The sequence below is a fragment of the Furipterus horrens genome, unplaced genomic scaffold (genome assembly GCF_987537825.1).
Source record: "Furipterus horrens unplaced genomic scaffold, mFurHor1.1.pri manual_scaffold_9, whole genome shotgun sequence".
In the NCBI taxonomy this organism is placed as follows: domain Eukaryota; kingdom Metazoa; phylum Chordata; class Mammalia; order Chiroptera; family Furipteridae; genus Furipterus; species Furipterus horrens.
Window position 1 is genome coordinate 90,874,117 of NW_028327179.1, and position 22,106 is coordinate 90,896,222.

The window sequence follows — 22,106 nt, forward strand, 5'->3', positions numbered from 1 at the left end:
CAATCATGTTTCTTTGTTCAAAATCCATAAAGTCCCATAACATCTCTATCGCCATCTCTAACATATAGTTAGTGCTCATATAACTATCTGTTGACTGATGAAATGAATTCATGACTATTGAGAATTTTTCTCACTGATTTTTTAAAAATCCCTAACTGGTCGGACCTCTTTTGAAACGTCATGCTTATCCTATTTAGATTTCTGAAAAGAAGGGTGTTGCTTGGTACTTGGGTTGCACACAAAAGGTTGTTTTTGCCTAAGAAGGTCAAAGCCAAACCAAAGTTAGACAGGAGGGTGCTGGAAGGGACTCAGGGCCCCTGACCACTTTTGATGAGGTTTTAGTGAAGTAGGGAGGAATCGGTGAGGGCGACAAAGGTAAAAACAGACTGAGAAAAGGAGGAGAGGAAGAAGGAAAGAGGGACTGAGGGATCAATTGGGCTGACTGGTTGGTCAGTCGATTCTGGGCAGGCTACATAGAGCAACCGTGCGCAGTTTGAAGTTGGGCAGATGTGGTCTCTCAGACCCCTGCTTGGGAGTCATGGGTGCATCACCTCCCTCTCCCAGCCTCAGTCTCCCCATCTAGATCTGGATGGTGCCAGGATACCTGAAGACCCCCAATGAGCAGAGTGCATGTGTCCCATGTGTACCTATACATGAGCTCACAGGGCTGCGGCTGGTACATCTGTGTGCGTTCCCCCAGCGAGCTCCCCTTGCACTCTCTCCAGAACCTCTCGGAATTCTCAAGAAGGTGACGGAGAAGGAAACATGGGGGCAACTGTTGGTTTTGGCCCTTCTTGTCTTTTTTTTCCTGTGAAGAGCCAATGACTCAAAGATTGTTCTCAGCATGATGGCCTCTGGATATTCTGTCTGGATATCAACTTCGACCATCTGAAGGTTATGGAAAACACTTCTACATCTGCTATTAAAAGTGTCTGGGACATTGACCTTGCATGAGGTCCAAATTTTAAAAAATAATTATAACGTGGATCTGGAAAAAATGTGTCTTCCTGGAGAAAAGCTGGTTCTTCCTGTCTGATAAAGAGTGTCCGACTTCTCTGAAGCCCGTTAGCCACGGCAGCGAAAAGCACAGAGCCTGATCAGAATGCCTTTTATGGTAAACCACAAATAGATGGGGCAAACAAACGAACAAACAAAAGCAGGGACATCGCGTGCCTTCAGATGCCTGTGTCAGAGAGGGATCATTAGCACACTTAACGACCTGCATAGAGACAAGGGACATCCCAGAGACATCTAAGAGCAGGGCTTCTGAGATGGCGGTAGGAGATGCCCCATCTCAGAGTCTGCCCCGTTATGGGGAGCGCCTTTATCCCTGGGGAAGCCCCTGCAGGAAGAAGGCTGTGCATGTGACTCACGCTCCAGAAAAAGAAAGCTTGCGAGCCCCTGTTTTGGGGGAAGAGTGAATTCTCAATGACGCGCCCCCTGCTGGTGAGCATCGGTAGGAGAAGAAGGGCACACCCTTTCCTGCTGGAGGCGAGTTTACCAAGTCAGCACAGGGGCTTAATTTCTTCACCTTAAGACTCGGCCCAAAGAGGCGTTCTGGTGAGCCTTGCCATTTTGTTGCGCTTTACAGTTTACAGGCAGCTTCCAGGGCACCTTGCCATTTGATTGTCACCACCATCTTATCGCCCCGATTTACTGATGTGAAGACTGAGGCTCAGCGAGGCTTGTCCAAGGTCTCACTGTAAATGGGAGAATGGCACCCTCCCCTTCTGGTGTGGAGGGCCGTTGCCTGCAGTTTTGTCCCTCACGCACAGAGGGACAGCCCTCCAGCTCCCTGGAGCAGACAAGCAGAGCAGGAGGCGACTGGTGCAGGGACAGCAGCCATGGGAAGGAGCAGAGCTCTTGGGGGAAGTTGGGTCCCCCGCCCTTTGAGGCCGTCCGCTCCCCACACAGCCTTCCAGCCCCCGCCCGACCCCGCCAGGTGCATTTCCTAACACCCCCACTCACCTGGCTCTAGCCAATGGGATCGCCCAGGTCTCCCCAAGGGTGGCCTCCGTTATCCTGCCTCAGAGCCTTCGCTCACCACCGTGCCCCGCTCCCCAGAGCTCATCTCCTCCTCCGTCGCCTCTCGCGACGTCCCGCCCCCGTATGACTTTCCTCCCTCCTACTCCCAGCACGTCTGTCTCCCTGTTATGTAATTAGCCGTTCTCTCTCTTGTCTCAGAAAGGGTTCTGTGTACCCCACTTTTCTCTAGCTAGGCCAGAAGCTTTCAGGGTCGGGAAGCTACCTTCCCTGGGCTTATATCACTAGAAGTTTCTAGCACAGCAACATGCACGTGAAAACCGAAAACAGCCCAGAACCGTGACTTCTTACTCTGCGTGCGGAAATTGAGGTTTTGAGGAAAACGAAGAGAAGATGGGTCACTGAAAAGAGGCGGATATGTGCCCCGTCCCTTCCACTCCCCAACTGGCCTCATGTAGACCAGAAATGTGGAAAACATCACAGCCTTCAGAAGATGGAGTCTTCGACTTATTTCCCAAGATTTGCTCTGTTTTTTTTTTTTTTTTTTTGGCTTCCATGAGGTAGTGGCAGAAATTATTCTGAGAAGAGAGGGGAGTTCTCTCAGGTGCCCCCCCTCCCCCAGTGATTTTTCAGTAGAGAGAACCAGGTCCTCCTCTTTACCAAAGGCTGACTGGCTCCAGGGGACAGCTCTAGAAGCCCAGTCCAGATTTGTGGGTGGCACCTGTCCCGAAGACACCTGGGCTCAGCCTCATTAGGGCTGTAGCCCCAGCCTGGTGCAGAGGGAGGGTCACTTTCCACCTGTGGTGGGCAGTGGCAAGAGCAGAGGGTCTCCACTCAGTTCCCCTTGTTATTTGCAAGTGGCCAGGATAGACTGGAGAGGCAGTAGGGCCAGGGCTCAAGGACTAGCTAGACAAGCCTCCAGCTGGGTTACCCTGACTTTCGTCCTCTGGGTCTCAGGCTCCCCATCTCTAAAATGGGAACAGAAGAGCCTGCTTCTTTATTTTGTTCAAAGGAACAAAATAAAGTATATAAAGTGCCTGGGGCATTTTGGTTGTTCAGTAAATATCAGTTCTCTCTCTCTCTCTCTCTCTCTCTCTCTCTCTCTCTCTCTCTCTCTTTCCCTTTGCTTTGCTTCAGAAAGGGCTTCTGAGTAAGGAAACCATACATCTGAGAAACCTGGAAAACAAACATTTAGCTGCAACAGAGACTAACCTGTGAATAAAGGTAAAGTGGAGAACTTTCCACCTCTTCCTCATTCCTTTGTGATTCATTCAGAGGCCAGCACCCAGGGAGGAGTGTCTGCACTGGTGATGGCGAGGCCCAGAGTACAGCTGCTGCCTTTGCCTAATGATTTAAAATCTCACCTAGATCTGCAAGCCGTCATCCTTAGCATTAATAGTGAATCAAGGCACTGGGACTCCACGCTTGGGCCCCTCCACCAGGCCGCCTCCTTCCTCGCTGCCTGCCTCGCCTCTTGCCCTTCCCTCTCTTTGACCAGCACTCACCAAGGGGTCAGGGTGCTCACAGCTGGTGATGGCAGAGTTCATGGCCACTTGAGGTCTTCTCCTTTGGGCGTCCTCTCAGGATTAAAAAAGAAGTGAAGTCGTTCTAGTAGAGAAAGACGGACTTCTCAACACCTGTCAAAATAATAAGTGGGAGAGAAAGACTGGGATCCAGGACTGGCTCTGGGGAGTGTGGGGCCTCCTAGCCCCACCCTGACTGCCAATGGACAACAGACTCCCCCTCCAGTCATCTCCTTGTATGATTATGGCTGTTGCGGTGAATGTTTTATAATTTGATAATTTCAAGTAACGACAGAGGAGTTAATGATCCTCCACAGCACAAGGAAATAAGTTAGGGTACAGCCCCTAAGGGCACGGCAGTGAGACAGGATAATAAGCTAGGAAAATTCCTTGGCAAGTGAAATAGGTAAACTGAGACAAATAGCTGAACACAATGGCCGAGCAATTTACAACCAGGTGCAGATGGTCACCAGGGTTGCAGGGCTTGGCGGGGGCAAAGCTGGGAAAATGAGGACCTCATCCCTAGGATAACCTCTTCTACCCTGGCCTTTTATCCCTGGAAATAACATCTAGGTCTCAATTATATTTCAACTCCAGGCCCAAAATAGCAGCGAAACCAGGTGGGTGACACCAGAACCAACTACAATGATTAAAGACCCCCCTGCAGTGGCACTGACCAATCAGAGAAGATCATGACCCTGAAAGAGCACACCTGGAGAACTGATGAATATTCTATTGAAACCCTACTCTGAGACTTCCCATAAGATTCCCACCTGCCAGCAAAAGGTAAAAAGCCTCGAAACAAAGAACCCAGTTTGTGTGCTCCCCCTCTGGGAAGCAGCAGGCACCATTTTCCTTCTATGCTAAGCCCTTCCTGGTTTCATTGTCCCCAGCTTTAATAAATATATCCTCATAGTAACCTGGACTCATGCTGTGAAATCTTTCCTATGCAAAGTAAAAAACCCACACACTACAGCTGACCCTAGTCAGACTCACTCAGGGCCCACCCTTTGTCAAATAACATAATATGGTGACCCAGATGGGACATTCCTTCTTGATCCTATACAGTCAAGCTGGCCCACTTGCAGAGACTTGTCCTCACTATTATGAGAAACGCTCACAATAAAACACCGGGACACAGGACTTGAGCAATAACCGAGGCAGTTGTTTATTCACAGATCTGCAGCTCTGGACACAGCCAAAAAGCCAAATCAAGGTGCGGGCGGAAAAGACGGAGCTGGCTGTTTTTATCCTAACGCGAGTAAAGTGCCCCCCACTTCCCTTCTCCCCACCCTTCTCCTCCTCCGTTCTTCCATGCCAGATACTCCGGAATTACAATCTAATGCAGTTAACTAAATTAACTGAGGGTGATAGTTAACCCGGGGTGATCTGGTTACAGGTCTGTCTCCAGCTCTTCTTTGAAATTTCCCTATCTTGTTTGCTGGGCTGTCTAGCTACATTTTCCCACTTCCCGGAGTTTGGTGATGAATATCTCCCCCTGCCTTGATCTCAGATATCCTTTGCCCTCAGAAGCACTTGTGTTGAGCTGCAGAATGCCCCCTTCCTGACTTGTAAGTGTGCTGATACTGTTAATTCTGGCTCAGAGACCCCCTGATTCAAGATTTAATTACATTTGTCCTTTGCTGCTAATTATTTTCTACTGGTTTGGGAGTCATCATTTCCTTGCCCCTTACAATACCCCTATCTCTTTTGGGAAATTGACTACTCAAACCATTTTATTTATTCCTTCAAACCTATAGAGGATTTATTGACTTTCTTTCTTATAGCAAAGATTCCCTTTGGCTTCTAAGAGGAGGAGATTATGAAAAATTGCCGGCATCTGTTTAGGTAGTGCAGTCTCAATTAGTCTCTGAACTAAACCTCTGATGCAGGGAATAATCCAATAGCCTAATGCTGTTAGGATGCCTGCTACCACTATGAGGGATATGAGAGCTGATGAGATCATTCCTTTTTAATGGCCAAACCAATTTTCTAACTATCCTGTTATAGGATTGTTGATGCCTGAGTTTTCTGCTAGTTCATTTGCTAGGGTGGTCAGTCCCTGCAGACCCTTAGTGGTAGTTTTATCAGTGTCTGTATTATTAGGGATAAAGGTGCAACACTGCCCCCCGAGCATTATACATACATCTCCTTTTTCTGCCAAATCATATCCAATGCCAACCTATTCTCCCAGGCCACTCGACTGATGGCATCTAGTTGTTGAGCTATTCCTTTTACAGCATTCTTAGTATAATTGATAAACCTCTGCTGGTTATAATAAATATAATTTATTCAATCAATATTTTTATTAATGGTTGACCACCAGAAGAGCACTGACTCAAACCCTGCTGCTATTTGATTTTTAGCTAAAAATTTATCTGGACCTTCTCTAGGGACCCTAATGACATCGATGTAGATGTGAGGATTGAATGATCCATTAGGCGTTGTTGACCTCTCTCTCTTGTCACTATTTTATAGTTAAAATCCCTCCCATTTCCTTGGGGCCTTGGAAGAACCAAAGCCACCTGTATAACCAAGACACTAGCTACCAGCCACAGCCATGCAAAGGCACCCCGATAGCTGTCTTCTTCCCCTATCCCCAACCACAGGCTCTGGGGAACTCCTGGGGACCTTCCGCTGTAACAATTTCTCTTCTCAGACTTAAGATGCTTTATAACCTTATAGAGGACAATGGGTGAAGGTCTTGTGCTCCCCTAGCTGCTTCAAGCTGGACATGGTCATCATTCTATTTACTCTTGGGTCCAAAAATCCCTAATAGAGTGGGAATGAGGAGGGGAGGGTGGCCTTCTCACATGGGGAAGGATTTTATAAAGTCCAGGACAGTTGGCTGTCCCCGGGCAGCAGCATGTTTGATTTCCAAGGGCTGGCACTGCTGAACAAACTGGCATCCTTGTCGTATTCTGGGGACAACAGATTTGGCAACAGGGTTAAAAGGCATAATTAAAATTATAACCACTAGATGACAACAGGCAGGGATTAATGTTTAATGTCCTGCATTAGGAAAAATAATTGGCTTCTTTGGCGGAAGGTGTGCAAGGCATGTCACACCTGTTCCCAGCCCTTTTCCCACTAATAGTTTGGGCTCCAAGAAATATTTTAGGATTTCCCCCTTCTCAGACTTCTAGGCCCTTCGTGTCCAAGCTATGGAACAGAAAGAGAGAAACAAGTTTTAAAATGAGGCCCATAGACTGCCCCACACTTTACCAATCCAACCACTTAATTCCGCCAAACCTTTGAGTCTCAGGAGGCAGCGATGCAGATGGGCTTCTTAAGTGAGGCCTATACATACAGACAATTATTCAGGTAATGAGATTATAGGCTTATTTCCTATGCAAACAGGAGGAAGAATATACATGTTAATTTACATAACATAACCTGCAAACCAGTCTCTGAATCTTAAGACTATGGAGACATTCAGTTACAGGGCCTTTGCTGGAATGATATTTAATAGTGGCAATTTGACAGGTCCTCCTTGCCTGTAGATTGAACATTTTGATGATGTTACAAACCTAGTTTTAACTTTTAAATGAAAACAAACTTTTAAAGACAGTTAGCTGTATTAATTTATAGTCTACCGCTGAGCCCTGTGATTTTTCTTAAATCATAATTTTTCTCCTTAAGATTACTCTCCTTGTTATTAAAGGGACTGCATTAAGTCCAGTTTTAATTTAGTATGTTTATTTGCATAAACATAACAAGAGAAGCAATTGATTATATATTATCTTTAAGTCTGCTTTGCTGGAACTCACATAAGGAACATTTAGGTTGACTTTCTGTCTGCCCTTCTGGGCACAGAAGCTGAGCCACACACTTGCCATCTGGCCTCGCCTGTAAAACCCATGCTTTTCATAAGTCCTTCAGGATTTTTATCGTGCCTTAAGGTTTCTCCTAGCCATCTTTCAGGAAAGCAGCCTTTGTTCCTTTCCTAGAAAGATTGCCACAAACCGAACAACCAACCAGGGTATTAGGCTTTCTCCTCCTTGGCTTTCATCAGCCTTGAAAGTCAATTCCTGTTCCCCAGGGCTTTCTGGTAACAACCATAGCCTAGGCATGCCTCCTTCAGGTACGACATCCCAGTCAAAGCCTCCGTTGACAAAACCACCATTAGTAACTGGTCTTATTAGTTTTTTGCAAAGAAACTTTATGTCGTTGCTTATTTCTTTAGAATGCTAAATACTGGAGGGATCAGGTAGGGAGAAAAATACAAAAGCATGAAGGAAAATTCTTGTCCTTCAAAACTGCATTTCCACGCTTTGTATCTTCCATTACTAAAACCATACAATTTCTTTTCAAAACTTTCACAACTTTTAATAAAACTTCTAGATACTTCTCACAAACCTTCATTTTCATGCCTTACACTGTCCCCTGTTTACTTTCTTTCATGTAAAGTTTTAACTTATCTGGGAAACATCAATTTTTCCTTTCAGAGCATCAACAGAGCAATAATTCAAAACACAGATAGCTAGGCCCTCTCTCTCCAGTATGTCCACTGGCCTAGAGAGAGAAGTGCCCTTAGCAGAGACATGTTCACTTGCTCAGGCTGGAATGCTCATTAGCCCTGAATGACCCTTCCTGGGTCCTGGGTTTCAAAAGGAATTCTCCTCAACTGGTTTACAGATTACCCTTTCTAGGTCTTATTGGTCAAAAACTGATATAGAGAATTCCAAAACAGAACAGACCAAAATACGCTTTTATGAAATCAGCACACATGCAGCTGAGGTTTTCTTTTCCCAGATTTAAAACTCCCATAACTGTTTCCTTTTTATTATTATTACTTTCCACAGAACTTCTGCAACATTTACAGACTTTCTAAATGCCTTTTACTTCTTTAGATTCAACCATAACATGCTTCCAATCCTTGTTCTTTTCCACACTGTGAAGGACTATATTCAAACTCAGTATCTTGGCAGCTAAAAGTTCCCATATTTGCAGAGATATTCTGCAGCTTTTTGAAGTTTTTGCTTCTCCTCTTTTCTAACATACACTTTTGAGCTTTCCTGAGGAGTTTTTCAATTGTTCTATCCGGCCCATTCATTTACCTTCTGCAATTTCTTACAAATATCTGGCCAGCTCCTGTTACAAAGATGACTTTTAAGAGTCCCTGCCCTACAGTGTTCTCTGGATCTAGACCAGAATACTTTCTCATCTGGTCCCTGAGCTTCTATAGGAATGCTGATGGAGTTTTATCTCTTTTTTTCTTGTATTTTGAATGTCTTGGAGACATTCTGTGCTCAGGGGAGCAGACTCCTTGATTCCCCTGATGGCAAGACCCCTAAGGTCTCTCATCTGGGCCCTATCCTCTGGCCAATTATTATCCCATTTAGGATCTATACTGGGAAACTTTTGTTTGGACAATTCCCTGACCAGGAGGATGCTTGCTTTTCCATATTCTTATAGCAGCCCATCTGATTATTCCTCTTCCTTCCCCACTGAAGAGGATGTCTAGAATGGACATTATTCCATCCATGTGAAACAACACTCTTTCTTAAGATATAGGCATGCCCTCCCCCTGCTGAAGCAGTGAGGAGTTTGAGGGCCCTCCAGTTACAGCCCTTAGAGGTGGTGTCGATTGGCAGCCAAGCTGCTACCACTGCTGCTTATACGAGTTTGAAGAAAAGTGGCCTGAGTTTTAAAAGTGCCACTTTTTTTCCCCCTCCTCTCTCTGTGTTGGAGAGGCAGACATCCTGCTGTTTCTGTAACCTGTAGCCAGTTAATTATCCTATTGTTTTCAGGACCTGTTAGCTTTTTAGGGGATTAGACGGCTGCTTGGCTAGCAAAGGTAACATTGCCCTTCCTTGCAGCTCTAGCAGGGGGTATTCAGATGCAAATTAAATTGCTAGAAGTTACCTGGGGTGGAAAGAAGTGCTGCAAGCAATTTCTTTAGGGAAATTCTCAAGGTCCTGTTTGTATTGCTCTAATTCCTTAGAGTAAATTTCTGCCTGTGCCCGGCCTGATCCATCTGTACTGTCTGTTCCCGTGCCTCTGCCTGGTTGGTCGCTGGCTGGCCAGGGTTATAAGGCGGCAGGAGACGGGACAAAGGGTCCCAGGCTTTATCTCCTTTTTCTTTTACAGAGAAGAAACCTGTACATCTGCCGGTAGGTTGTAACCAGCATATTCCTTCTCTTCCTTAGGAGCTGATGCCTGATCACTCACATATGATATCAGGGCTTGTCAAACCCAAGATTCATCAGACCCAAATCGGGGCCAGAAAACAGATTGCCCTTAATGGGTTCCTTGGCCAAAGGAGACAGCAATATTTTACCATTGTCTGTTTCTCCTTATTCTAGGTCTGGGGATCTTCTCCCCACCAACCAACCCGCCATGAGCTCAACCTCCCATACTGGAAATAGGTCGCCCATGGCCCGTGAACTCAACATCCCCATACCGGAAGTTTCTTGTCCATGCCCTGTACACTCTCCCTAATGGACTATTGGCCAGAATGTCCGTGGGGCCTTCCTTGGCTCCACTTCGTTTCCTTAGGCCTAGAATTTTTATTTCCCATCCTCAGTCGATTCCTGCCGCTGAATCCGGCTGTGTTCTCAACCTCCTTTACCAGAGATTGATTGAGCACAGACCCCGGGAGCTCAATCCCCCTACACAGGAGAATTCCTGCCCACGCCCTGTGTACTCAACCTCCCTTACCGGAAGTTTCTTGTATACAGTCCTGTGTGCTCAGCCCTCTTACCAGAGACATTGCACACAGCCCGAGACACTTCGTCCATCTCCAGCCGTTTCCCTCGCGGAAGAATGGAACTGCGGATCCGGACTCCGCACTCGCTCCGTATCTTGAGACACGTCCCAGCCACACACATTCACTTGACCCTCCGAAGATGCCCAGCCACCAAGGCAGAACTTAAGTCCAATTTTCATACCTTGGCCCGTGCACGAGGTTGCCTGGTTGCCTGGTTTCTGCGGTGTTTGCTTTTCTCTCTCTCTCTCTTTTTTTAACTTTTAGTTCCCTCCTGTGTCAATCCACTGCTGTCCCAACAGAAAGTCTCAGGTCGTTTCTGGACACTGTGAGGCAGGTGGGCTCTGGGTCAAGCGAGCTACCCCAAAGCGGGTAGGACGTGTCTCCCCGCCTCAGCTCAAAGCCCCTTCCCGCACACAGGTGGAGGATCCCGGACGAGCCCCCAAATGATGAGAAACGCTCACAATAAAACACCGGGACATAGGATTTGAGCAGTAACCGAGGTAGTTGTTTATTCACCAATCTGCAGCTCTGGGTGCAGCCAAAAAGCCAAATCAAGGTGTGGGCAGAAAAGACGGAGCTGGCTGTTTTTATCCTAACATGAGTAAAATCCCCCTCTCCCCACTTCCCCTCTCTCTTTCCTTCTCCTCTGTTTTTCCATGCCAGATACTCCGGAGTTACAATCTAATGCAGTTAACTAAATTAACTGAGGGTGATAGTTAACTCGGGGTGATCTGGTTATAGGTCTGTCTCCAGCTCTTCTTTGAAATTTCCCTATCTTGTTTGCTGGGCTGTCTAGCTACATTTTCCCACTTCCCGGAGTTTGGTGATGAATATCTCCCCCTGCCTTGATCTCAGATATCCTTTGCCCTCAGAAGCACTTGTGTTGAGCTGCAGAATGCCCCCTTCCTGACTTGTAAGTGTGCTGATACTGTTAATTCTGGCTCAGAGACCCCCTGATTCAAGATTTAATTACATTTGTCCTTTGCTGCTAATTATTTTCTACTGGTTTGGGAGTCACCATTTCCTTGCCCCTTACACTATGAGTAGAATGGCAGGGCTCCAGAAAGGACCCCAGGGCTGTACTAGGTCCCGCAGAGGTCCATCATGCCTGACCACCTTCTCCATTTGCATCAGGTGAGCTTGGGTGAATTCCCTTGGAATTTCGGACATCCCTGTTGTTATAACATGAGAGGCTGAATTTATTTCATCTGTCTCTTTTTATTTTTTAGTTTATTTTTATAAATATTTTTATTTTATTTTATTTTTAAATTTGTTTTTAGAGAGAGGGGAAAGGAGAAAGAAAGAGAGAGAAACATCAATGTGTGGTTGCTTCTCACGCACCCCCAACTGGGGTCCTGGCCCGCAACCCAGGCATGTGCCCTGACTGGGAATCGAACCAGCGATACTTGGTTCACAGGCTGACGCTCAGTCCACTGAGTCACACCAGCCAGGGCTCATCTGTTTTTTTTTAAATCATCAAGGTAGAGCTAGAGGTTAAGGTGTGAGAAGAAGCCAAGCTAAGACAGGACAGAAGGAAAAAAAATGGATGGCTGATTTTTAACATTGGCTTTCAGTTGAAGCTGCTTTCTTGCTGATCTTAATAAAACCTTTGCTGCACAGATAAAAGTCTAAACCCAATGGTTTAGCTTTGAGGATGAGAGGCACTTACTCCCTCTGGCTCAACTCAGACATTCTTAGGCAACTGAGAATCTTCGTGGAGGGTGAAGGGGAGGCAGAGACACACGAGAGGGTTTGAAGTGTCGACCAACAATTACTGAAAAGCCTTTACTTACTTGCAAGTACTTACAAAAATGGGAAGATTTAACTAGAAGTGACTGACTTAACATGGCCAAAATGTATCTCTTTTAATGCCCAAGTTAATTCTTGCAGACAAAACTAGTAATGCCAGCCTAAAACTAAGTGAATGGGAAGCTTATCTTTATTACAAATTGGAAGCCCCTTGGAGGAACACAGTCAATTGAACACTATAACCCAAATGACTAGTTTTCAGGGCAAGCTCTGGCTGCGGCTGCCCTTGGTCTGGGGTCTTGGTGACCAGCAGGCTGTTTTTAGGGTGTTCTACCCACTTCCTGGATCTTCCAGGCCTGGTGTGGGCCTTCCCACTGGCGGGTCCCTTTCCTGGACCTCGTATTCGGAAGTCTTCTCAACTGACTGTCTTGCAGACTCAGAAACTGGTTTGTGATTCGCTGGGTTCATCAACCTTTGTGTTCTTTCTGTTTTTATAGAGTGCATACTACGACTTTAATTATCCGATTGCTTTATTAGTTCATCTGCATCACTACCTCCTGAAATAAGACTCAGCGGTTTGGCTGAATTGACTTCTCAGGACTAGATGGCTGAGTTGGATACAACTCCGTCTCAAGATGATGATGCCTCGGGGGTTCCAGCCTAGCCCTACTTTGGAAGAATCAGCTAACAGCTTTTCTGTTCCAGTCTCAGATCCTATTCCCTTGTCTCTCTTAGATCAGACAGGAAGAGACTTCCATACCCTACGCAGGCAGGACCACAACCCTTGTCAGCAGAAAGTAGTTACTGAAGAGAAACTCTCCACTCTCCTCACCTCTAAACCCTGCAGAGGTCACAGCTGATCTGAGAGACACAAACAAACTCTTTCTTAAATATTGTTACATATATTGGGTGCATAGGCTTAAGGTCATGACTAGCTGTGTGTATGTGATAATGTTAGGCCACGATATTTAAGCAGTTAGCAGAGTTATAATATGTATTTCATAAGGGTGTGTGATATTCCATACATGGGACCTACACTGTAATTTTTTTGACCATGACCTCTGCCAGGTAAAAGATTTTAGGGTTGGAAGTCTCTGAGGGGGAAATGAGACAGGATAGTGAGAAGCTAGGAAAATTCCTCGGCAAGTGGAATAGGGAAACTGAGACAGACATCTGAACGCAATGGCTGGGCAATTTACAGCCCTGTGCAGATGGCCACCAGAGTGGAAGGCCTCCACTGCCCGACAGGGGGCAAAACTGGGAAAACAAGGACCTCACCTCCAGCGTAACCTCCCCTTCACTAGAAAAAACATCCAGGCCTCAATTGTATTTCAGCTCCAGGCCCAGAAAAGCAGCAAAACCAGCTGAGCAACACCAGAACCAACTGCAGTGCCTCAAGGCCCCTTGCCCTGGCACTGACCAATCAGAGGAGGCCATGACCTGGAAAGGGCACACCTGGGGAACTGAAGAATATTCTACTGAAACCCTCCCCTGAGACCACTCCTAAGGTTCCCACCCGCAAGAAAGAGATAAAAGCCTCAAGACAAAGGACCCAGCCCGCACTCTCCCTCTCGGGAGCAGCTGGTGCCATTTCCATTCCCTTCTTCTTCCCCCACGTCTTCCCCGACAGACACGAATCTCCTAAACTCTAAGGCAGTGGGCAGCTGGTAGCTGGTCCCAGGCTGATCCCCTGAACCTGTCCTCTGACTTCCCAGTGAGCTAAGGCAGCCCCACCTAGGCTCTCCTGTTTTGTCTTCTATGCTAGGTGCTTCCTTACTTTACTGTCTCCAGCTTTAATAAATGTATCCTCAGAGTCACCTGGACTCGTGTTGTGACATCTTTCCTACAGGAAGTTAAGAGCCCACATGCTACAGCTGGCCCTTGGCAGATCCACTCAGGGCCAGGCCTCTGTGCAGTAATAGGAACAGCCACTGAAGCTCATGGATGGGGCAAAGACCTCGAGTGAGAGTTTGAGGAAAAAATGCCTTTAATCTTAGATGACTGTCTCTGTTAATACCCAGAAATGTCTTATAACCCACCTTTTAGAAAGATGAATCCAGGAAGGTGTCCTCTTGCTCTTATTCCAGAGAAGGCACTTGAAAGGCTCTATTCAAAATTTTTTGATAAATCCTACTCTGTGAAATTCAAAGCAAGCCAAGTTCCAGCTACTCATCACAGCAGAATGTTCTAGAACTGGAAGCACTGAGTCTCCAGGTTTGGGAAACACATGGCAGGAAGCACATAGATGGCATTGGGAGTTGGTCCAAGAGGAAGCCCTGAAAAACACAAGGGTAGGATGTTTGATGAAGGAGGAGACAGACCTAATTTGGGCTGTAACAGAAAGGCAAAGGTCAGCAGGGAGTCAAAGATCACTAAGTGGCTGAACTCACTCAACACTTAAACACGTTCTCTGTGCTCCACCTTTTCTTATATTATCTCACTTAACATTCACAGCAAACTAGCATTCCCATCCTTATTTCACAGCTGAGAAATTCAGGTGCTGATGGGTCAGACTATTTGTTCATAGCAAATGTGGGAACTGAAATTCAAATCCAGACTGTCTGACTCCACAGCCCGCAGGGGTCAAGGGCATATCGGATGGAGCCATGGAGGCCACGTGGGTCAGAAGATGGGAAGGACCGGGCTCCGGGGGAGATGGCCCAGAGAGGAGGCTTCCTCACACTCTCCCTGAGTGAAAATATCAGTCTGCTCCGAATGGTGCCCAAGGACCCCAAGTTCACCTTAGAAGTGGGAGAGAGACTTAGCTTGAGGAGGGCAAGGACTCCTGCCTCTGCTGGGTCCCCCTGAACACACTAAATGTGTAACTCCCTGGGCGACAAGTTCCGAGGTGAGGACAGAGAGCTGGTGCCGACATCCACGTGGACCTCTGCAGTGAGAAGCCCAAGCTTCACTGCCGCAGGAAACGTGGTCGGTGGGGTCAGAGTGGGAGCTGCCTCCACTGCCCAGCCCAGCCCCCACCCTCGCAGACCTGCGGCGTGGTGGGCAAAGTTAGGTTCATGCCGGACATCTCTTCTCCCTGCCATCTTTTGGGGTAACATGGAGAAACGGGATGTCTCTAAGACTCCGCCCTTCCCACATGAAGGCCCTGCCTTTCCTGGCTTTGCCCTCCTGCCGCTGGTCTAGGTGGACAATGACGCTCCTCTGCAGCAGGAGGTGAAATGGTGCAGGGTTAGAGACACAGCGGAGATAAAGCAATAGGTGATCTCATTACCCGCTTCGTTTGGTTGCCTGTACAGTGTTCTAGAACTTTCCTCACTCTTCATCTCCAAGCCCTCTCTTTGGGGCCCGGCACTCTGTCTCACATGGTTCTGTGTACAAGTCCTTTCTGCGTCCGCCCTGTGGCTTGTGGTCACTGCTGATGTCACATAGTCCCCACCTGCCTCAACTGCTCAGTGAGGAGTCAAGCCTTCAGCCCCTCAGAAGTCACTTCCACAGACTATGGTCCCTCCCCTTATTGGCGTGGCCGGGCTTCTGCCACCATCTCTCACCAGAAAGCCACGGTGGTACCCTGCAACTCTCCCACAGCCTCAGCTGCTCCGCGGGTGGCCTCGGTCTCCCTCCCCAGCTGGAATCACCCTCCGCCCCATACACACACCGGCCTGAAGTCCACAGGACACACCCAACACATTCCCATGTGATTATTTATGACCTTTTGTGCTTCGAGTTACGGAAATCTAACTCTAGTAATTAGCTCAAGCAATGGGAGGACTTTGTTTTAAGAATGTGGGGTCTCGCTGGGAACCTAAAATCTTTCCTCAAAAAAATGAAGGAATTAAAACTCTTCCATTACATTTCCACACAAAAGCTCCTAATCTCAAACTTGAAGAAGCGGCTCGGGCCCCAGGCACTTTGGGAAAAGGAAGCCACTGGGCCTCTTGGTTTGTAATGCCCGATGGCCTCACTGGACGCCCCATCTTTGCCTGCAAAGTCGACTAAGCAAGAAGGCTTGACCTTTCAGCGTGAGGTCAGATAAATTGGCAGTTGGCTATTGCAGGAGGGAATGTGCCAAGATATAGCCATGGGGCAGATTACACCTGACAACCAGAGCTAGTGAGGCCAAGAGGGTTTGTCAAGAAACTGTAGGCGCAGATCTTGGGTTTGCCTTTCAGAATCCACATAGCCTTCCCTCATTTTCCTCTTGAAAACCATCCTGATCCACAGCAAGCAGGTCATGTGCCCAGGCAGCGCTTACTCTGCCCTGGGGCTGCCCAGCACAGGGGTGTGGGCACAGTGGGAGCGCTGCCATCCCCTGGCCATGGCCTTGGAGGAGTGATGGGCACGGAGCCCAGCTAGAGCCATGAGATACGATGAGGCTTCTTCTGGGACTTCAGGGTGCAAGGCGGACTCTCTTTTTCACTAACCCTGAACCTAGAGGATGTCGCTCTGTGGCTGCTGGCAGCCACTCATAACTATACGGCACCTGACAAGGAACCCAGCAAGGAGAACAGAGCCGAGATGGAGAGAAACTGGGTCCAGTAATGTTTGAGTCCATACACCCACCTACCTTTTTATTAGTCAATTCTCTCTTTGGCTTAACCCAATTTGCTTTGGGTTTTCTAACATTTGCAACAACTACCAACACCCATCCACAAACGTACACTTTTATCTCCAATCCCTAACCAGGTGTTTTTTTTTTTTTTTCTAGAATGACTTAACATAATTTTATTCATTTTTTACCTTTCACTAACAATGATTGTTAAATCCCAAGAGCATTAAAAATAACTTAAACATCAATTCTAATGCTAACAACCTCGACATATTTTTCCACAACAGGATTATATTTGTCTAAAATGTGCCAAAAACAATCTAAAACAGGACTGGGGAAGTGATTTTTTTTAAAAGATTTTATTTACTTTTAGAGAAAGGGGAGGGGAGAGAGGAAGAGAAAGAGAGAAACATCAAGGACTGAACCCACAACCCAGGTATGTACTTTGACAGGGAATTGAACTGGCAACCTTTCAGTTTTCAGGATGACACCCAACCAACTGAGCCACACCAATCAGTGCTGGGGAAATGACCTAAAGTCCACTTGTCTCCAAGAAACTTCACTCAGATTAATACCTGGTTTCATATACTCCTGATCTGGAAGGTCAGGAAACCAACATTAGCCCTGGAGGGTGGGGTTGTACGATTTCAGATTTGGATTTGTCAAATTATTTATTTCCAGTTTTGACGTGTGCAGCTTGGGAAAGCCGCCTCAAGTGGATTGTGGCTCTTGATTAAGTCCTTCATGGTCTAAATACTCCCCATATTCACACTTAATTGAATTTCAGTTTATAAAACAGAGGTCGGCAAGCAGACAGGTCCACTCTGGCCCACTGCCAATTTGTGTGAATAGAGTTTCACAGGAACATATCCACGCTCACACGTCCACATGGTCTCTAAAGCTCCCTTTGTGTCCCAACAGTCAAATAGGTGTGACGGGCCCATGAAACCTAAAATAATTCATTATCTGGCCCTTTGCAGAACATTTCACTCACTGCTGTTCTAGAACACCAGTCCCAAAACTCATGTTCAGAAAACAACCCTCGATTTTAAGTCTTCATCATATAATCCTTCCTTTTTAATGACACAATGTAGGTGTGATTTTAAATAAATAAATTTAAACGAAGGATATCTAAGTCTTTTTCTTTTAACCCAATGTTCTCCTCTTCGGTTGCAGCATACTGGTCTCTGCTTTTCTCTTCCGGAGCTCCACGGAGTCCACGCTTCTGTCTGGGTTCACTCTTGCGGGCACGGGCACAGTCCTGACAGGACATTTGCCTTTTATCACCTCGTGTCTCTGCTCTTGTGTAACTAACTGCTTCTGCTAACCCTTCAGCTTGTCTCTGTGTCTTGGTGTCTGAGCCCTACTGTCGGACCAGCAGGACACACGGACGCATATCCAGCTGGGGTCCCAGGAGCCAGGGCTGGCCATCTGGATGGGATGAACCTGGCCTGAGAGCCGCCGAGGAGGATGGAACCAAGATCTGAAACAGCCGGTGGAGAGCAGGGTTGAAAACCGCTTCTCTAATATAATCAGGCAGATCCCAGATTTGGAAAACAGGTTCCAAAATGTCACAGCGGCTCCAAGCGGCCCCTTCCCAGCAGGAGCAGGTCCTGCAGACAGCTTGGTGTCTTCATGATTCTGGCTCTTCCTTATAGCACTGTGGTTCCCCACGCGGGTCACTGAGGCCCAGAAGGGAGGGTGGGGCTTCGGGAGGCTGGACCCTCCCAGCTCCTGCGTGTCCTCCTTGCTCCAGTGTGAGCACTGGCTCCTCTTTGTGAATTGGCTGAGAGTTGTGGAAACCCAGGGCCAGACACCTAAGACCTTTGCTATATAGACTGAAGTTTGTATCCCCCCAAAATTCATGGGGCATCCTAAAGCCTGATGTGATGGTATCTGGAGGTCGGGCCTTTGGGGGGAGTCATAGGGTGGAACTCTCATAAGTGGAATGAATGCCCTTTTCACATGGACCCCAGAGAGCTCCCTTGCTCCTTCTGCCATCTGATGACACAGCAAGAAGACAGTCTGTGAACCAGGAAGCAGGTCCTCACCAGAGACCATCTTCCAGGGCCTCGATCTTGGACTTCTCAGCCTCCAGAACCGTGTGAAATAAACGTTTGTTGTTCAACCCACCCAGTTGGTGGTATTTTTAATTTAACAGCCCAAACAGACTAAGACAATCTGGCATGTGCGGAATTCCCTTGTGACTGGCTTTATAAGAAGAGAATAGTGGTTTTGGCCTCTGGCTTTTTCTCCACTCAATTCCTATCAATAGGAATGTGACCTAAATACTTTTAGCAAGCGGCCTCCATCTTCTCCTCAGGCACTGCTAAGAGGGCTGAGGTGCGTGGGGCCTGTGTGACACTTTGACAATGCTTCTTCTGAGCAGCCCACAAGGTGGCCATCATGGGTGCTCCCTGCCCAGCTCTGACCATGACCCACACGTCCCCAGTCCTCTGCTGAATAGCAGCCTGGCGGGCGGTTCAAAGGCTACCTTCTGGGCCCAAGCATGTAAACATCCCTTTCCTCCCTGGCCTGCTCCTTCTTGCAGAGCAATTTTCTTACTGGGAAGTAGAATTCTAGATTTTGAGAGCTGGGAGGAACTCTAGAAGAAACTAGTGTCCAGAGAAGAAGGGAACCTGCTTGGTCCACGCTCCTCATCTCAGCGAATGACACCAACCACCACCAAAACCCGCACCAGAGCGTGGTCCACCATATGCAATTCTCCCAGGTTCTGCCAGTTTCACCTCCTAAGTGTATTACACATGTGTCCACTTCTCTCTCATGGAAGCAAATACATTAACTTCATCTAAGCCACCTTAAATGCTCCCCTTTCACTTCTGTATCAGCTTATGATTTAATGCACAGCAGTCTGGATAAACTCTTAAAACATAAATCTAGCCATGTCATCTTCCTCTTTCATACTTGTCCTGCCCTGACGGGTGTGACTCAGCTTGTTGGGCGTCACCACTTTGATTCCTGGTCAGGGCATATGCCTGGGTTGCGAGTTCAGTCCCCGGTTAGGGCATGTATGAGAGGCAACCTATTGATGTATCTCTCACACATCGATGTTTCTCTCCCCCTCTTACTTCCCCACTTCCCCTCTCTCTAAAAATAAATAAATAAAATCTTAAAACAAAACAAAGCTCGCTCTGAGCCCCATGGCCTGCCGCTCCACATCACTCCGAGTTGGGCACACACAGGCGGCATTCCATGAATAGCAGCTGGATTTAATCAGATTACAAGGTTTATTCAGCACGTCTCGGGCACCAACCTGTGACTCCGAACTCTTGGGCCAGCTCTTTGTCCAGAAAGGGGTGAACTTCAAAACCCGCCTCCCGCTGTCCAGGATTCCGGCTGTGAAACCACAGGAGATGTCTGAAAGTGGGGGCCAGGCTCTGATTTCCTCTGCTGGAGCCCAGGATGGACAATCCATGCTGGGCACACTTCCATGGCAGAGGACGCTGCTGCCGTCGCCACAGGGGGAGGCATAGGACCAGCTTTCCTCTAAAACTTTGGGAATGTCATCTCCCTTTCAGAGGGTGACACAGGCCCCTTAGCCAGGGGCGCATGGTAACTGAGGTCTCTGGCCTCCATGCTGGTTTCAAAATGTACCTAGGATTTTGCTTTCTTTTGGGTATGGTGAGGCCAACAGAGCAGGAGATGGACAGCTGCCACTGAAAGAATTTGTCGAATGCACCAAGGACCTGCCAGCTGCCTCCTCACCTTCTCCAGCCTCCTGTGCTGCCTGCCGCTGCCTGCCACTGCCTGCCTGTGACTTTCCCCTCAGTACTCCCATACATGGGCGTGGACCCGGACACAGACATTTTCAATGACTGAGTCACAGGCCGAACTGAAGCTGACCACTGACCTGGAGTCAACCCCAGACCTAGTTCTCACAGGTGGTTGTAGGGTTGAGCCCTGACGTTTATTTGGAGCATATGCAGGCTTTGCAATTGTCCACTGCTGGGGGATCAAATGTCCACAGCAAGTGTCACTGCGGATCATTCAGAAGAGCCCGTGGCTGGAGCAGCAGATGAGCCCAGTGCCTCCACAGAAAGTGATGAGTTCATCTCCCACCCGTGTAAGATGAAGCAGGGTCTCCATTGCCCGTGATCTGTACTAAAGATGATTCTGAGCTACTGACCAGCCTCCTCTTCCATCACAGGAGTGGGAGTCATTGTCAGAGACCAGTGAACCACAGGATATACCCAGCAGGGGGTAAGCACAGCGGAGACAATTGTCCACAGACAGAGGAGGTGCATTTCTTAACCATGGCCCATTTAATATGAGATTAAGCAATGTTTGTTTGAAATAAAAAAAATAAAGAAATAAAAGAAACAAAAGAGAGCTTGTTACTCACGGTTCCCAAGAGGAGGAAGCACAGCAGGTCTCATTGGGCCACACAGGGAGCCCCAGGGTCGGTCAGGAGGAAGGAGGAGTAAGGGGGACGCCCCGACTTTTGCGGGGATGAACGAACAAGATGGGGTGGGTAGCTGAGCAGATTTAGGGTTGGCTGGTGGGAATAATTCTGCTGGGCTCTGGAGCAGAGGGGGCTATGCCGATTTGCTGGTACCCGGCCCTGGGATGATTAGGGCAGAGGGTGAGTGGATTGGCCAGATTAAAGACGGGGTGGAGGACAGGGCTCATGGATTGGCTGGTTTGCATGGGAAAGCCATGCTCACAGGGGAGTCCTCTGCTACCTCAGCCTTTCCCTGGTCAGCGGAGCCTCAAATGCCACAGCATCAGGAGAGCAGGAAGTAACCACCAACCTGTACTTCTCAGCCCCTTCATCCTCTTCACCCGTGCTCCTCCCGCTGGCAACCACCAGTCTGTTGTTTTCTCTATGAGTCTGTTTCCGTTTTGTTTGCTCATTTATTTTGGACTTTAAATTCCACGTATAAGCAAAATCATATGGTGTTTGTCTCTCTGATTTATTTTACGGAGCATAATACCCTCTCGGTCTGGCCATGCTGTCCCACATGGTAAGACTTTGTTCCTTCTGACGGCCGTGTAAAATTTCTTTGTATGTACGTCCCACCGCTTTTTTATTCCCTCATCTATCGGTGGTGGCAGAGGGGCACGGAAGGTGTCAGGGGAACACCTGGTCGGGTACGTGATTGTCCGGCCACCAGGCCGTACACTTGAAACTAATACAAAACAGTGAATGTATACTTTGGTTGAAAAAAAAAAAAACCTTTAAAAATAACAGTAAAAAAAGAGGAGAGCAAAAAGGATACAGAAAATAAGGAAAATATAGTTATGACAGTGCTAGATGGAGAGGTTTTGAGTTTCTCACAAGCACGTTGCTCACCTGAGCAGCTACTCAGGGGTCCCCCCTTTGCCACCGTCCCCTTTGAAAGGGCCCTGATAGTCCCTGCTTCCATAAGAAGGGCCCATGGGACAGGGCAGGGGGAGGGGAAGGGGGGCAAAGGAAGACTTCCGGGAGAGAGAAGTGAGAGGGTAAAATAAAACCTTTCCCGGTCTAGAAAGAAGCTTTGCAGCTTCACAGAAACAAATGAACTGACACCGGAGCTGAGACCCAAGGGAGAGAGGCTGCCCTGCCTCAGACTCGGGGGGAAGGGAGTGCAAACAGCCGAGCGCCTAGGAGGGTCCCTGTGGCTTCAGTCAC

General features: G+C 47.7%; 1 protein-coding gene across 1 annotated transcript in view; it reads right to left on the reverse strand.

Annotated features, from left to right (window-relative positions):
- Positions 1–22,106, reverse strand: part of LOC150002173 (solute carrier family 23 member 1-like) — a 46,121-nt gene that overhangs the window by 23,853 nt on the left and 162 nt on the right. The window contains exons 2-3 of the mRNA XM_090287546.1: positions 14,007–14,243; positions 3,489–3,620 (exon numbers count right to left, since the gene is read on the reverse strand). Of these exons, the coding sequence (XP_090143672.1) occupies positions 3,489–3,530 (42 nt within the window). The 5' untranslated portion in view covers positions 3,531–3,620; positions 14,007–14,243. The remainder of the gene's footprint in view (positions 1–3,488; positions 3,621–14,006; positions 14,244–22,106) is intronic.